The 17275-nt window shown below is 41.1% G+C and overlaps 1 protein-coding gene across 1 annotated transcript in view; it reads left to right on the top strand.

Moving 5' to 3' along the window:
• LOC134571338 (dynein axonemal assembly factor 8-like) overlaps positions 1–17275 on the top strand; it is a 68592-nt gene that overhangs the window by 5797 nt on the left and 45520 nt on the right. Inside the window, exons 6-18 of the mRNA XM_063429540.1 lie at positions 1889–2056; positions 2458–2760; positions 3146–3293; positions 3737–3931; positions 4026–4172; positions 4644–4838; positions 6574–6684; positions 6765–6909; positions 8040–8390; positions 9055–9209; positions 12341–12467; positions 13719–13850; positions 14094–14288. Of these exons, the coding sequence (XP_063285610.1) occupies positions 1889–2056; positions 2458–2760; positions 3146–3293; positions 3737–3931; positions 4026–4172; positions 4644–4838; positions 6574–6684; positions 6765–6909; positions 8040–8390; positions 9055–9209; positions 12341–12467; positions 13719–13850; positions 14094–14288 (2372 nt within the window). The remainder of the gene's footprint in view (positions 1–1888; positions 2057–2457; positions 2761–3145; positions 3294–3736; positions 3932–4025; positions 4173–4643; positions 4839–6573; positions 6685–6764; positions 6910–8039; positions 8391–9054; positions 9210–12340; positions 12468–13718; positions 13851–14093; positions 14289–17275) is intronic.

The raw sequence follows: 17275 nt of genomic DNA, 5'->3' as shown, positions 1-17275 counted from the left end.
AGGACCGGGATCACCCCCCCGGTCCATAGGGGGGGGAAACGGGGCCGGATCCGCCCGGGGTTCGGTCTCCAGCCGGGTGCTGTCAGGCAGGATAGTGGGGCAGCGGCCGTCCGCCCCACTCACCGCCGGCGAAGGCCTCGACCGGTCTGGCGGCGACCTTCCCTCCAGGGGACTGAAACTTGGGAAGCCGGCCTCTCCCTGGATCCAGCACCTCCTCGGCACTGGTTACCGTTGCTGTCGGTCCATAATTATTATTTTTCGTCGAATATTGGCTTTTATGGCCTATGATTAGCAGGAGCTGCTCTCTCATGCGACTTTCCCGCTCGGCGGTCCGGCCCCGCCCCCCTCACATCTGTTTTTTGCTGTTGATCCAAAAGAAGGCAAAAAAAACCCAAAACCCAGTTTGAAGCACTTCCAATTTTGTAACAAACTAGGAAAAAAATAATTCTTAATCCCAGAATGGCAGTCTTTGGTTTAAGAAGGATCTTTTTTTTTTTTTTTTTTTTTTTTTTTTTAATTTATGGACTCTTTCTAATTTTGGACATCACCAGGTGGTCTCGAAAACAGATGAACTGCTAAAATGCAGAATACATCATTTGCATGTGATTTGCATACAGAAACCAGGAACCTGTTGGACAGGTTGTCTTCTTGTATTTGGGTACTTCCTGGTTTGGTTAGCTCAGTGGAGCTAAACTCAAGAGGCAGCAATTGTCCAGAGCACCTGCCTTGCAAAGACTTCTCATTGAGCTGCATTGGGAAGTCTGTGATTGGGCAGCCACAGAAAGTCTGGGCGGGGATAGAAAGGGAGGGCTTACAAATCCTGTAGACAAGCAATCTGCAGCTTTTGTAAACTGCTTTTAGATGTACCCCCTATGAAAAAAATGATAATTAAGTGCATTGCATGTTTTCATTGTATGCTGTTATTTTCATTTATTTTTTGTATTTGGGCAGTGGGGTGTCTCTTTTAAAAAAATTAACATTTTTGTTTTATAGGAGCAATAGTTAATTTTTAAAACAGTTGAATCTTTGAAAAAAAACATATATACTGTTGGTGTTTTAAAGACATACTTGTTTGTTTATTTCTGCTTTTGTATCGATTGGATCAGCTGGAAATGCCAAATATTATTTTTCCACAATGCTATTGTGACCGAGAATGCAAATTATAAAACATACAGCTCTGCAATGGCATAAAACGTGTCCTCTGGCAGACTTTAGGAGCAGAACCTGAAACCATTAGACACAGAGAATTATGGACACAAAATACGGATTAAAAGATTCAGACAGAATAAGGGTGAACGCGAATGTTAAATAAAAGACTTCTCGGATTCAATGTCATATCACAGACAAAATATTTTTTCTGTCAATATTTGATACAATATATATTTTTTTGCCTTCACATAAGATTTCCCAAATTTCTTTGACATTTATTTTATTTAACAATTGCTATTCTCCATTTTGCTATCACTAAAGGAAAATAGATTGAAACAGTGTAAATGTTTAATTTCTGATAGGTTTATCACCCGTCACAGTTCACATTTCTGCATACTTACCATTATTTTCTTTTCCTGATAATTAGTGTGTCTGCAATGGCTTGCAATGTGCTTTGGGGCAAAAATATTGATAGTGGAGCAGTTACCATGGTAACGATCAGAATCTTCTTGTAGGTACATTGGTTTCTATGGTGACTGCACCATAGTTATCTCTGTTGTCATGCTTTGCTAATTTCTCTCTTTGAGTTTCCCTAACTGGGTATTTTGGGGAGAAAGAAGTTTTTTTTGTGATCTTTTAATGGGTTTTTTAAAATAGTTTTTTTGTTGTTTCATTTTGGTTTTTTTTTAGAGCTAAATGATTATAATCATTTAATGTGATGACACCTGTTCCATTCCAGGAAGGATCTTGACACATTGGATGGTAAAAAACACCAGGAACAAAGTTCCACTGTTTATATAGATTTGAGGCCAACTGCTCTCCACGTGAACTCAACAACCATAGAAGATCAGCGGAAAGGAAAGTCCACACATGTCAAAGAGAAGACAGAGGAAAGGCTCCCCAACAGGTGAGTAGTCTGAGATAGCCCCCCTTCCCCCTCCACCCCCCACTTTCTCACGATCAAAGAAAGGGCTGCACAAAATGTCTGATAACTGTAAATATCACTAATGTCTGCTCCATAGAGATTGGAAATGTAGTTTTTTTTGTTTGAAAGATGACGGGCTCAGCTCCAAATACTACCAAATGCTACGTAACGCTAACAGCTCTGCAATCTAACAGCTTTGCAATATTTTCTCAAGTGCCCATTGTGTGGGAAGCTCCTGTTCTGTCGAAGTAGACATATGACTGGAAGGCTATTAAGGTTATCAGAAAAATAGAAAAGTCCCAAAAGGTTAATGTTAATTGATATTTAAAGTTTAATCTGATAAGATGGTGATATCCTATAATTAGGACAATGTTCTCTTGCAGGGTTCAACTTACAGGAAAAAGCTTGCTGCTTCACCAACTCCGCCATGTTAAAAATATCCCACCCTCAGACGCACTAGATAACAAGTCCCAAGAACCCGAGTCTGCTATGGTGAGTAAGGAAAACCAGGCTCCTGCTCCACATCTCCAATGCAAGAGACGACTGAAGAACATTGGGCAAAACACGGCCAAAGTCCAGGAAGGAGAAGAAGCAAATAAGGAAGCAACTACAGAAGAGAAACCAGACGAGGATAAGAACCAGATACAAATCCACCCGTCACCTGTAACAGTCCAGGAAACCCCCAGGTAAGCAGCTAAACTACAACATCTGTTAAACATCCCTCCTAGTAACAAAGTGGAGATAGCACAATGGATTCTTGTACCAGTACTATTATAATTACTTTTTTAATTATTATTACTATTAAGTTTTGTGGGTTTTTTTTGCTAGTAATTGTTTTTTATTTTGGGGGGGGAAGGGGGGTTGTAATAAAGCCCTTGATTTAATACTGTTTGATAAGATTTTAAAATAATTTAATATTATGAATTTATTTTTTGTGATATATTAATATATATATATAATTTCTGTACATATTTTTGATCTGATCATACTTTTTAAAAATCATCTGAAAAGCTTATCCAAAAATATAAAATCGAGGCCAAGATTTGAACTGGTTTCTGCCTTTGTTTGCAGCACGCAGGTTCTGGAACGCAAGGAGATGCAGGAAAAAGAAAAGAAAGTCCGTCATAGGATGCAGGCTCAGCTGGAAGGATTGAAACCACTCAACTCAGTGAACCGCCGGCAGCCAATGGCCAAGGGAACCCCTGTATTGTTTCACCCGGTGAGAGGAGAGCTATGGGTCATAGCGTAAAGAACTGATCCTAGTTCGGAACTCCGTTGCAATGAACGAAGATCTCCTTATTGTGACCTCATGCCAAGCAGCGGTTCAGTCCAATCAGAATTTTCATCAAGTCCCGAAACGTTGCCTGGTGTGAGGTTTCAATAACCGGATCTTTCTTCACTAAGAGGTCTCTTGATCATTTAAGGCACATGTGATCATATATATCAACATTATTATTATTATTAATGGCTTGATCATGCGTGTGTGTTTTTTTTTGGAATGGATTCACTAAAGGTAATAAAGGTTTGGAATCCAGAAACAAATCCCTATTATCTCCCCCTTTGTGAATCAGAGCAATCACAGGTAAAGGAGTTGTGTGTAATCGTGGTCCATGAATATATAGTTTATGACTTAGTAAAGGCTGCTCTTTTCTCATCTTGAAGGAAGCTTCGTTTAGCCCGGATATTGGCACTTTACCGTCGGCATCATGCAGTAATGTAGAGCTGATTCTCCTCACTGTCTGGCTATCGAGTTGCGGACAGATCATCCTCCCGGGACAGCATGGCAGTCGGTCACCAGACTCCTCTCTCTCTTCCAGCAATGCTTACAATGCTTTGCTCACCTGGCTCCTCTCCCTGGTGAGACTATCCGCATGCACCCCACACACTCTCGTGTCTTCCCTTAGATACCCAATTCCAGCTGCTTTATGTGTTTTTGTTATTGTTCCTGCAGGTGCCAGCCTTAAATCCTCAGAGCAGTGCCCCATTTCAGGTGCTGGGTTTGCAGCAGGAGTGGCGGGAGGAAGGGCTGGCACTGTTTGCCTGCTTGTCACCGGGGATTGTGCAATTGCAAAGCAGCCCCAAGATCCGAAAGCCCAAGGTAAGTCCATGACTTTTCTTCTCCCTTAACACGTACGATGTCATGGGCAAAGTGGGATAAAATAGATGTCAGTCTCTCTCTACTGGCAGTGTAGTGCTGATAATGTATTACTGTACACACTCGGCAGTTTATGGTTGTGTGGAGAAACAGAAATCTGGGGTTAGTGATTAATCACTATGTCTGTCACTGCAATGGGTATGAACCGGAGTGTGCTTAAGGCAAATAAGTGTAAGATTTAAGAGTTCCAAGTGAGCTCTCAAGTCACATCAAAAAAGTGTTTCCTAATTCTGTGTTAGTGGGGATACTGACAAAACTTATGACAATTGGGCCGGGATCCCCCTGATATTTACTGAAACGAGTATTGCATATTATATACCAGCACAGTGGGAGTGTTTGTATTGTTTAGGTACTGGTAGTGCTTTGAGTTACTCAAGTATGGTATGATCTCTTATCTAACATGCTTCCACACAGGGTAAAGAAGGCTTACGAGGCACTTCCAGTTTCTACCAGCAGGCGTCGCTGTTCTTGAGGCAAAATACCTTGCAAAGTGTCGCATGGTGGACCAATGAGGTGACACATCGCTTGCACGGGCAACTTTTCCCCTTGCCACTTGAAGTCCCACCTGTCAAACTAAGCAACATTGCAACCTTAAATCCTGCCACAGAGGTAAAGATCACCAACTAATAGTGTAATGACTTCCACCATTCTTTGCTAATTTACTTTATGTACACAGGCACGGATACTTGTTGACCCATTCTACAATTGTAAGAATAACACAGTTACCTATTCTTCAACTCTGGTATACTACAAAATGTTATGCTAAATTATACTAAGATTTATGCTAAAATTAACTCTACAAAGCCATTTAATTAAAGGACCACTATAGGCACCCAGACCAGTTCAGCTCAATGAAGTGGTCTGGGTGCCACGTCCCCCTAGTATTAACCCTTCAGCTGAACACATAGCAGTTTAAGAGAAACTGCTATGTTTACACTGAGGGTTAATCCAGCCTCTTGCGGCTGTCTCCCTGACAGCCACTAGAGGCGCTTTCGCGATTCTCAGTGTGAAAATTGCGTTGAACTCACGCAGCGTGACTTCAGATCCCCATAGCAAAGCATTGAGTAATGCTTTCCTATAGGGGGTTTGAATGTGCGCTCGGCTCTGGCCGCACATGTGCATTCGGCTGACGTTGGCAGGAGAGGAGAGGTCACCAGTGCAGAGGGAGCCCGGCGCTAGATTAAGGTAAGTGGCTGAAGGGGTTTAACACCTTCAGCCCAGCGGGAGAGGGGGACCTAATAACCCTATAGTGCCAGGAAAACGGGTTTGTTTTCCTGGCACTGTAGTGCTCCTTTAAGTCTCCATTGGCCATTACAGTAAACTGTAACTCTTCTCTCACAATACTTGCGGTTGGTATCCTTTGAGAGTAATCCACTAATAGTGAATAGAATATCCCTTTTACACTCTTGCGAGAACTAATATATAACATTATCTCCTTGTCCAGATAAATATATGTCTAGTACTACTAAGATACTCTACCCGATATTACAATTAATACAAGTAAATAGCTACTTTCTAAGCCTATTATTAAGTACATAACTCTCTCTCTCTCTAAATATGTATAAATATACATATACATATATATATAATGTATATAAAAGACTATTCAGCTTTGCACTCCTACTAATAAAAATATTAATAGCTGGTGCTCAACAACACAAATAATAATCAAAAAGAAAATGCCAGCACCAGGTGTTGTGCTGATGAAAGTCTACATGGTGGACGAAACGTTGGCATGCTTGGATAATTCTTAAATAAAGAAGAACTTCTGGAGTCCTAAGAGTGCATTGCCTTTTTGATTTTTATATGTATGTATGTATGTATGTATGTATGTATGTATGTATGTATGTATGTATGTGTGTGTGTGCAAACTATTGTCCATCCTGTCATCTTATTTATTTGCGAACTCTCCCAGGAATGCAGTCAGAGCCTAGCACCCAAGGGTCAGACAGGGGTCCCAGAACCATGAATTTGTTTGGCCTTGGCTGTATCATTCCTCTCTACCCTAAGGGACATGTAGGTGTGATTTCCTTAAATAGAGACCCATGTGAAGATATGTATTGCTATCTATCCCTCATCTCCCTTACAAACACACACAGATTTGGATCCTGACCCATGAGCTAGGAACCTCTGACAATGAACCTTGCACCAATTCATGTCACGTGCACCATGTTGGTGTCCATCTGTCACATTCAGTCATAGTATTCTGCAGCTTGGACATATTGCTCCTCTAGTCTAGGCTGACAGTGGTTGTCGGAGGGTCATCATATCTCTTCCTGATTTATCCGTGTGCATGATCAGCAGGAAAACGTAAAAACAATAACTAGCTCATGTTTGTTCCCAGGCCGTGGAAAAAGCTTTCTTATCCTCGTCTGGTTTCTACTGGCAGACTATGGAGACTGATGAGAAGCTCAGTCCTCAAGGCCTTGAGATAGATGGAGATATTGAGACCGAGGTGAGGAACATCTAAAATTCTTGTACTGATGAACGTTCTGCTCGATAAACATTCCATAAAATGATCTCTTTCCTCCATAGGTGGTGTCTGTTACCTTGTTTGACTCACTGCTGAGAGATCCCGCCGTGTTTCACCATATTCTGCACCTCGTACTTATGAAGGGGCTTGATGTGTGTGCTCTCAGGTTACTGTATCCGGAGAGCACTCTTCTTCACTCTTATATAGGTAGAAATACTTCTTACAGTATAAATGGCACAGAAAGGTGTTAGCTATTCGATGTTTGCATTATCCTGGGCCTAGCACAATGAAATTATAGATCACTGGTTAGCAGGTCATTTATCGTTCACCCTAATAGTTCAGGATTTAAGGATTAATAAAACTAGACAGCTGAGAGTGATGGTAGGACTGGTTTAGTATCCGCTTCTATTGAAAACAAATCAATGTTATTATTTTTCTTGCCTGGAAATCGTAATCCAACCTGAAAACCCAGGGTTAGTTTACATGTATTATCCTGATCCCTGGGGAGCTGCTTTCATCCTCGAGCTCTCTGTTACCAGTAAAACATTTAGGAAGTGACACAAACATACATGACAACCATCACTTCCTAGGATACTTAATATCATATTGATATATCCCCATCATGATTCCATGCCACTCATTTTTATAAGCTTTGGTTATGGTGTATCATGCACCATAACCACTGCAGTGCCCTATAGTGGCTGTGGTGCTAGGAGGTTCCCTCTCCAGTGTTAGCATGGTTTAACACTTACCAGGGTCCCCTGGATACCCACACTGCAGCCACATCTTCAGATGTAATAGTTCACATGTCTGCATTCAATATTTCGATGAGATAAATCTTTTTTTTTTTTTAAATCAGTTTTAGAAATATCTGTGAAGAGGGATCAGACAAAAATGTTGTTAACTCTTACCTGGTGTACGGTGTCAGGAGACACCTGGCACCATTATCGCTACAGCACACTTTAGTGGTTATGTTGCTTCAACTATAGGTGAATTCCATGTTTTTCTCAATAATGCTATTTTTGGAGAAGTGTCGATTCTCCTTTAAGCCACCTATAGAACAACTTTTTTTTATAATGTGCTATATCCTGTTTCATCCTGCTTTGATAGCTACTCTTAGATTATTCCCACATTAGTGCATTTAGAAATTAGTGATTAGAATTCACTGGTCACACATAGGGATTTATTCCTGTGAAATACAACCGATTGGTCCTTATATTATTCTGTCCACCAAAAGTAAGTCTCCAATACTCCGCTCTAATAAACCTGCCTATAACAAGTAGGATTTTTTTTTTTTTAATAGATGTGTCTATTTATTTATTTTGTTTCTCTCATAGATACAATTCCTCCATCCTACATTAGGGAAGGTGGTCAAGCGCCACCGGTTTTGGCTTTAGCGCTGCGGGGACACCAAGCAGGAAAGGCCTGGAGTGATCTGTCAGGCTCATGTGACTCCGAACTTGCCAGACGAGTGGATCCATGTTCCATACATGCCCTTTACGGCTACAGGAAAGAGGAACCCATTCTTCATGCCGTGCGCAGTTCTAATCGCCTGTTGCGGGATCTCTGTTTTTGGTTTGGGGGAAGAATAACCAGTTTTGATAATGTAAAAATCGGCATCCAGAATTCAGTTGGAAAGCACACAGACTCATGCCGGCCTCCCACTTTCCTTACTGCCACTATTATGGGTAAGTTAGGGCTTTGTGTGGGACCACAATGCTTCTGGTTTTGTACTTGTCTATTTTGTCTGCGCAGCTGTGCATGCTGGGATTTTGAAAAAGCCCAAACATGACATTATATTATTGTGGCAAAGGCGTCACTTTTGGCTTACAAACTCAGGGAAAATTCCCCAAGAGGCTGCTTGCTACTGCTATAGCTATACGCTCATGACGAGCCACGCTGCATTGCACACGTGACGCCAGCAGCCAATCAGAGTCTGTGATTTGCAGAGTACATCTTTGATGTAGCTATGTGACCAAAATGTGCAACATGTTAGCTGGAAATTGTTTTGTTTTTGGTTTAATAAACTGCTTATTAGTTTGACGAATGCTAAACATGATTCATGGGAAATATGTGACTGTTATATAAGAGGAAGTACCCTCTCGGAGCTGTGTAAACCATTTAAGTGATATTTAGTGCGGAGCAGTGGTCACCCAAAGAAAAATAACTCTGTTTTTACCAGCAGTGCATTCATATTGCAGTGACATCAGCTTCTTATCAGACGAGCAATGCAATGTTTAGAAGTTGCATTAGTCAGTGCACTAAAATTGTGGTTTCTAAGTGTTGAATACCCCATGTGCACTTAGTCATGATAATTTCAATGATCTCAATAATTCCTCTCTTGCCTTCCAGGGGACGTGTTCCTGGTGGCATCACCAGCGGTTCCACCGTTGGCTTACGGAGACATTATAGACATTTGCCATCAGCGAGGATTTAGTCTGCAAGGTGTGCGACGCCTCCGTCTGACCGCGAAGCGTGCAGCGATGTTGAGCATGTCACCTAACCAGGTACTGTAATACAGTAGATAAGCAAACTAAGGCCTCGATTTAAGATTTTTGTATAAACATTACACATTATTTAATAGTTTTAGATTGAAACTTATGGTCTGTAGTAGGAATGGTTAAGCGTGACATGTCCCTGTCTGCACACAAGTACAAAACAAACAAAAGAGAACTATAATATATGAAGTGTTGATATAGTAACGTTTATTATGAAACACGTAGACTATATTTGTCTGGAGATTAAATCTGCTAGTACCTGGCACGTTGTGGATGCAGGGAAACTTAAATTATATGCAATTTTAAAAGTCCCCGAGGGGTGAATAAAGCCTTAAAGTTTTATTTTAATCAAGCGATCGAGGGCTCCATTTTTTTTCATTATATGCATATATTGAGAATATTGTGAGAATATTGTGAATATACTACCCCAAGGTTGTCCTAAAGAAGGCTGGCGTTGGGATATTCTGTCCTTCTGAAGGCAGCTTAGTGCAGATAATTAACTTTTCTAGTTGGCATCTGCTCAGCTTTTTGCTGGTTTAAAATACGAACAAAAACAGGAGAACAACACCAACCACACCCGACCCGACCCGCTCGCTTTTAAAGAATATGCTCTAAACAACCGGATTGTCATGAAAAGTGGATCAAGCGTATGTTTTAGTGACTGCGAGAAACACACAGATTATTCACTTTCCTGTATCATATATTTTACCTACAGCCAGGCATAATAAAACACAGTTTGTTACTACAAACCAAGCACGTATAATATGACGGTTTTACTTTATTTCATTACTATATTACTTTTATAATTGTAGGTTTTTTGTTTTGTTTTTTGCTGTTTCTCATCGTCTTGTCTTGTTCTGGTTGTATTATGTTAAGAGGATTATAACTTTTTTTTTTGGTCAATCTTTGTTTTATTGAAGCAACGGGAGTACTTTAATGAAAGGAATAAAAAGAGATATATATCAGCAAAAATGCACACATATGCAGTAAACAATAACATCAATACATTCTCTCGTGAGTGTCTGCTTCGTTTTATATGTTTGTAGAGTAATCATGCTAAGTCAGGCTAGTCAGAGAAGAGGTAAACAATAGGCATGTCAGCGGCAATGAATAAGACAGGTGGCACTAACTGACAATGCCTTATTGTAAAAGGTTGTGAAAATAATAGAACTGTCTTATAGGTAGGTAACACGGTCTTGCTGAAGAGCTATCAAAAGGATAAACCGTAGTGTAACTGTGACTGGCTTATAAGATACTAGAACAGGCTTATAGGTAAGTAAAGCAGTCATGCTGGAGAGATATAGTGCTATAGCGTTAAACATGCCCATCAAGACATTAAGCAGTGACTTGTAGTTGATAAGCCAAATAGGAGATGAATAAAAAGATAAAAAGAAGATTAAGCAACAAGGGGGAAATGTGAACCACTGGAGACTCTTAAAGGAATCCACACCACCCCCCGGGCTCAGCTCCACCAGACCGCCAGTTATTGCGAGTATGCAAGCCTGCTACTTCCTCTGGACCTGGTCAATTCGCGCCTCCAGCCAAAGTGTTGTTCAAGCCGAGTCCCGAAATGATGGTGAGTCCACACGGCCAGTCCCTACTTGAGCCTACAACCCTTGCCCTCAGTTCCTCTCCGGTAGAGGTCAGCAACGTAGGCCTGGCAAAGTGTAGGGAGTAGGGCCGTGGTTCGAGGATTGTCCTCTGAGGGCTCATAGTTCAGGAAGGTAGTTGTGGGAACCGGGTGAGCTCATGGGACATGTGGGAGCCAAGGTTATGTTGCGATTTGCTGGTATGGCCGACTTCCAGGGTGGGGACCATGGTCGGCAGTCGCCTCAGCCCGCAGCTCCTCTTGCCAGTCGCCTTCTATGCTGTACCCAGGATGGGCGGCAAGGCCGCCATTTTGCGTTTTTCAGGAGCGGGAATCCAACTGCAGTGGCAATCTTGGTGGGGTCGTTCACCATGATGTCGGCACCTGCCAGTGGGAACTGGCATAACCCTGCCAGTCCAAAGGTGGGGGGGGGGGAGGTGAACGGGGCCAGGAAGGCATCAGGTGAGTTGCTGTTGTCCGCTAGTCGGGCGGAAAGCAAAGCAGCAGCCGTCCGCCTCACTCCCCTCCCGGGTAGGCCTCAGTCGTCAAGTCTCAGAGTCTCTCCTGGGACCCAGAGACACCCGCTATCAGACGCTCCAGCTGCACCGGGACACTCCAGGACCATATACCTTAGGTCTCCGGGGTGTTGCAAGCAGGGTAAAGTAGGTTTGTGGCAGAAAATAGCTTGATTCCCCGGGAGCCATAGTGACTTGCAGCCTGCTAGCATGGCCACCATGCCCTGTGCCCTGAGGATTATAAACAGTAATATGTGGTAAACTGGAAGCCAAGTGGCAACATTTGGAGGTCCATATTGCCAAGCTAGAAAAAATCTTTATCACAGCTAACTTTCCTGCTGCACTAGTTTGTCCTACATTTCCAGTTTGGTTAACTTCCCAAAATATACTATTTAGTGAATAAATCCCCAGTTTATTATGAAAACCCTAAACTGTTTGAGCTACCCCTCACCTTCATGCTTTGCTAGACTTAAGACAGCTCTACAGCAGCTAATGGTCTGTTTATGTCCCCCATCCTCCATGCTATAGATCAGAGCTGCCCAAAAGGGTAGAAGCATTGCTCTTGCAGAACTACAACTATAAGTAAATTCTGCCGGAGGCGGAGCATCATGGGATTTGTAGTTCGGCAAGAGCTGAGGATCTTCATTTTGGGCACCCTTGCTATAAAAATGTAAGGGAGAGACACATTCTCCAGGTTACAAGAAAGAAAGTACTTGGTGTCTTTTCATAGTCTCTAAGGCTTGTTCACTAAATATTTAACATTAGCAAATTGAAAGCCGGTTACCCAAATTCAGGCTAAATTAGCCGAGCTCAGAGTAATTGGAGACGTTTTCCAAATCAGCTGTTATGGCCTACATTTCCAAAGGCAGTTTTTAATTCACTACCAATCACTGTTTAGTGAGTAAACCCTTCTGTCTCAGACCCTATTTATCAATATGTCTTTTCCTAGTTTTGGGAGTAAGCTGTTACAATGCATAGTATTCTGTCAGGTGAGCTATTTGCTGCAATCCTTTCTGAAGTAGGTTATGTGGTTGCAGGTGCCTGTATTTTGCCCAGGTAGTCCTTCTACCCAGCCAGTAAAACAGCCTTACCCTCGCTTACACTGTCTGCTGCTTTTACTAAGGAAAGAGAACGCCGGTCACCAAGTGCCAGGACTTATCCAAGGTAAAAACCTTTTTTCATTAAACGCTGTTTGTTTGTTTTTGTTTCACTTTTTTATTTATACTGCGTTAGTTTGGCTTTTGCAATAGATGGTATTTCTCTTACCGAATGCGACTCATGATCGAACTCGGAAAGATGAACGGCTGTGTTAGTCTTGCCCGACAATTCATGTACCTCCGACTTCTTTATTGGCAGCTTCCTAGCACCATAACCGTCACAGTAACTTGTAGTGGTTATAGTGCTTGAAGCATCCCTTTAAGGTGGGTAGGTGAATATATAAAGTGACTGTGTGAGGTTCCTACATTAGAAAGAGCTGACTAGTAGTAAGATTTTCTTTATATCCCTTCAGGTATTTCCTTAAATGAACAGGAGACCAAATGACCGATATTCCAGTTTCTATTGTACTGATATATTCAGTAATGAGATAATTTTACAAGCTGCTGGCCTGTGTTCTCATATCCATTGAAATGATCCTTACTGCTTTCATTGTGGGAGTCCTTTCTTTATACATCAACAGGATGTTCTACTTAACCCCTTTACCATTCATTTTAACCCACAGCCTTCAATGAGCACCGGAAATGGCAACGTTATCCAACGTCTATAAAGCAAGCCTTTATTTTTATCATTTTCCGTATCACTGCCACAATTTTCTCCCTTCAGCTATTGTTTGGACCTGAAATCTAATTGGAGGCTTAAATTAGTAACTGAGAAGGTAGACTGTTGGTATGCGGTGCTAAAATGTGCCGAATCCCAAAGGAAAGTTTAGCTACTATACCTTAGATTGGCAAAGCATCATGGGAGCTGTAGTTCTAGAACTGCTGGTGGTCTACCTATTGGCCACCTTTAGTCTACGTTTTTACCATCTCATGTAAATATGTAAATTGTCATTTAAAGTCACAGCATGTACTCGGCTATTTAAACTAGGAACTATATGACCGAATTTGTCTCTTTAACAGCGTCTTCTCCCATCAACACTAAACTTCCTGTCCATTTACTTACATAGGCCTCGATTTAATACGTTTTCCAATAATGTTAGAAAAACTTCCAAGTGATTGGATGAACTCACTCCCAGTGGAGCTAAATACAGCTGTAGGGTTTTTTTTCCATTCATTTATTTCTCACACCTCAGAAACACGTAAATGCTAAATACAAGGGATACGTAACATGATGGGAAGAAATTCTGGAAAGTGAGATGTGCCCTTTAAATGGCTTATTACTGTCACCGTTCTCACTAATCACTCTCTTTTTCACTAGGACTGATGAATGGACTGGCCGAGCAAGGTCTCCTGGGATTAATCCTAGCTAATTTCACTTATCCAGCTGAACTTGATCCCAACCTTTGCTTTCACGCTGCACCTTATTTCGACAGCCTGCTGCAGACCTTGGGTAACGTATTCTGTTTTATTCTAAAGCCTGGTGTAATTTTCTGTGAATTCCTGACAAGTCACGGTTTAGTAAATAAACCTACAAATGGCAGGTTTTCTAAGTTAATTGGGTGAGGCCTATATAGAACACTCGTATCTGGAGAGAATATTTGGGCAAATGTTTGTGTGGGGAATGAAGGAGACTTGGCAGGGTAACTGCAAATATTAGACCAAAATTGCATAACTGGCCCTTTCCCTGGAACAGGTGGCAGTCTTTGTGCCGTACCGGACCCTAGCTACGTCACGATGGGCATGTCATCTGCTCAGCCTTATCCCTCTGATCCGGAAAATGAACAAGTTGTTCTCCTTGCGATGAGTGGAACACAGACCTTAAGGAGAGCAGGCCACCTACTGCGCCAGATCCTGCGACCATGTCTTAAAATGCAGAAATCAATCCCAGGTAGGTAACACCTGTAAGAACAATCGTGTTGATACTATAGGCTGGTACTGTCCTGAGTAACCTTTTAACAGAGTGATTCCATCTAAGCTGAGCAGCAGTAGTAGGCTGAGAGCACAGGGGGGGCGGAATTCTCTAGCACCATTTTGTATTCAGTGATTACGTCGTAGTTTAAAAAAAGAACCCTGCTGGTAAGTCTATATACTTTCTCTATGCTGACTGCCAGGTGCAAAGGTCGGAGCTTATAACAATGACTGACAGGGAGTTAAGATGGAGGCATCCGGATGCAGGATAATGATGGGTGGAGTTTCATTTAATTTTATTTTTCTCACATACATGTTTGGAATACATGAATAATCATAATATTACAAATCCTGAGCAGTGTCAGTTCTGTTATAACGTTTCCTTTATGTGATGTCATTATTACTATAATCTATCGAAGGCCATGTGCCACGACCTCATTCTCCAGCTTGTTGTTGTTTTAGTTTTCCAACTCTAAATGTATTGTCTCAGAGAGCTCGAGGGGAGCTTTGAGTTGCAGATAAACTGTTACATACATTAAGAGATGTGTCTACCTGAAAGCATGGATTAGCCTTTACCATGATAACTTCCAAAGCAGATTTGGGCATCCGCTTGTGCTTCCTAACCCTCCTTATGCATTTGGTGAATCAATCATCATCATTACTATTATTGCAGCAACATATTCTGTAGCGCTGTACAACAAGACAAGTCAGATGTACACGAACAGAAGCTGGTTGAAGAAGCTTACAATCTAAGGGGAGTGTATAACTATACAAATGGTACAATGTATTCCATACAAAGTAAAACATGGTTGCAAAAAGAGTTTACAATAAAATGAGATCTTGATTGTTACATGATGCAGTTGCAGCAGAGGAAGTGAAGCAGGTTAGTGAGTTTGAGGCCGGATATGCCTTCTTCATTTAGGTATGAATTGATGTAGTGTAGATGTGATGTTTTTAAAGGAATGGAGTCTCTAGGTGTTGTAATGGAGTGCGGAAGGGCATTCTGTATGTACGCTGCAGCCCTAGAGAAGTCTTGTAGCTGGGAGTCGGAGGTGTGGGTATTTTTATTTGTGACCATACATACAAACTTAGAAACATAGAATGTGACGGCAGATAAGAACCATTCGGCCCATCTAGTCTGCCCAATTTTCTAAATACTTTCATTAGTCCCTGGCCTTATCTTATAGCTAGGATAGCCTTATGCCTATCCCATGCATGCACTCCTTTACTGTGTTAACCTCTACCACTTCAGCTGGAAGGCTATTCCATGCATCCACTACCCTCTCAGTAAAGTAATACTTCCTGATATTATTTTGAAACCTTTGCCCCTCTAATTACGTAGATACGTAGATAGTGCAGTGTTATGAAGTGATGTATAAGTGAGGATTGGAATTTGAATGTGAACCCTAAATCTTATAGGAAACAATTGTAAGGAATGGCAGAGAGGAGGAGTAACAGGGCATGATGGGAGTATGGAAGACCAATGATAAGCAGATTACAGCAGTCAATAAAACATTCACCTTTCTACCTGGGATGCCATAGTGCAGGGGTGTACACCACCAAAGAGCTGTTATATACCATGGAAAAAGCAGTCCACAACAGCTACAGTGCCAAAATATAGCAAGCCACAGCATACAACTAGCCTTTGTTGTTTAAATGTGTTTTTTTTTATTGGTTTTTTGATGTTTATTTTAACAAATATCTGGGCTTGCAGTTCCTAAACGTATCACTGGGTGGCAGCATACACTATAATTTTAGAATCCCTTAATTGACATCATCTTTTTTTTTTGTCATTGTGTATCAGTGTCAGCATGTTAGAAAGTGACAAATTACATTTTCCTTTTTTTTTCTTCTAATTTGCTGGTGAGCCATTGACAGAATACACAAGCATTGTAATAAAATGCCAAAGGATTCCGTAAAAATACACAGACGCTCGCACAGTTCTAACTTGTAGGTGGGCTATATTTGTATAGAGGGATTTTAATTATAGAGGGTCGAAGAATAATCTAAAATGTATTTTTTTTGTTATTTTAGCAATATCCTTAATATAAAGCTAATTATACATTAAAAAAGATCATCGTTTCATTCGAGAAAAGAAGGGGGGGAAGGAGGGGGGGGTGCTAAGCATTTTAAGACAACCTTTCCACTTTAGATTATCAGGCAAAGACACACATGTAGTTATACAGCCCTTTTATCTATTACACAAAAAAACACAGACACAACACATAGGAAGAAAAAAGAAATAATTTTAGAAAATAAAGTCATGATTTCAGTATGTTTTGTGAGCTGCTCAATTCACGTGACAAACGCTTGGATGCAGAGATATGATTTATTATGTATTATTTACATTGTGATAATAAATGATGTGGCATTATATACAGTCAGTAATGAGTATCAAGGTACAGTGGCAGGCAGCGATTTTTTTTTATAGTAAATTCAGAAGATTTGCAATCTCAGACTTTGAAGGTTAACGTTAGAACTCCTTAACCTGGTTTAGCATTGTGGGAATTGTAGTCCACAGACATCTGGCTTACCAATGTTAGGCATGACTGATCTAAACACTCCCGATGCAAGAGGCAGGTAAGTGAAAATGCATTACTGGAGGTCGATAGAGTAGATCTGTTGGACCGTTTCGAAGTAGCAACAAAATGTTTTGAGGTTTCTATCTGCTCCGATGAGCAATGTAAAGATGGTATTAAGAAGCAGAGCTACAAGGAAGCGTAGATGTGTTTCCATGATCTTTTACAACAGAATTTGCTAAATGGGATTTCTGCTCATGGTAATTGGTTAACACACAGTAAGTTTAAGAATAAATATTTTATTCGCTATTTATCAGGCATGTAGTCCCATTATTTCTACCTGTCAATGTATAGCTAATGGGAAAGATCGTTTAACTGCATTCAATCTGCAGGAGTCTCTATAATGCACGAGTATCGAACTCTCATAATTGATGTAAACGATCTTCAC

Source organism: Pelobates fuscus, chromosome 8 (genome assembly GCF_036172605.1).
Source record: "Pelobates fuscus isolate aPelFus1 chromosome 8, aPelFus1.pri, whole genome shotgun sequence".
Taxonomy (NCBI): Eukaryota; Metazoa; Chordata; class Amphibia; order Anura; family Pelobatidae; genus Pelobates; species Pelobates fuscus.
Note: the sequence above shows the minus strand (reverse complement) of the source record. Positions and strands in the feature narration are given on the sequence as shown.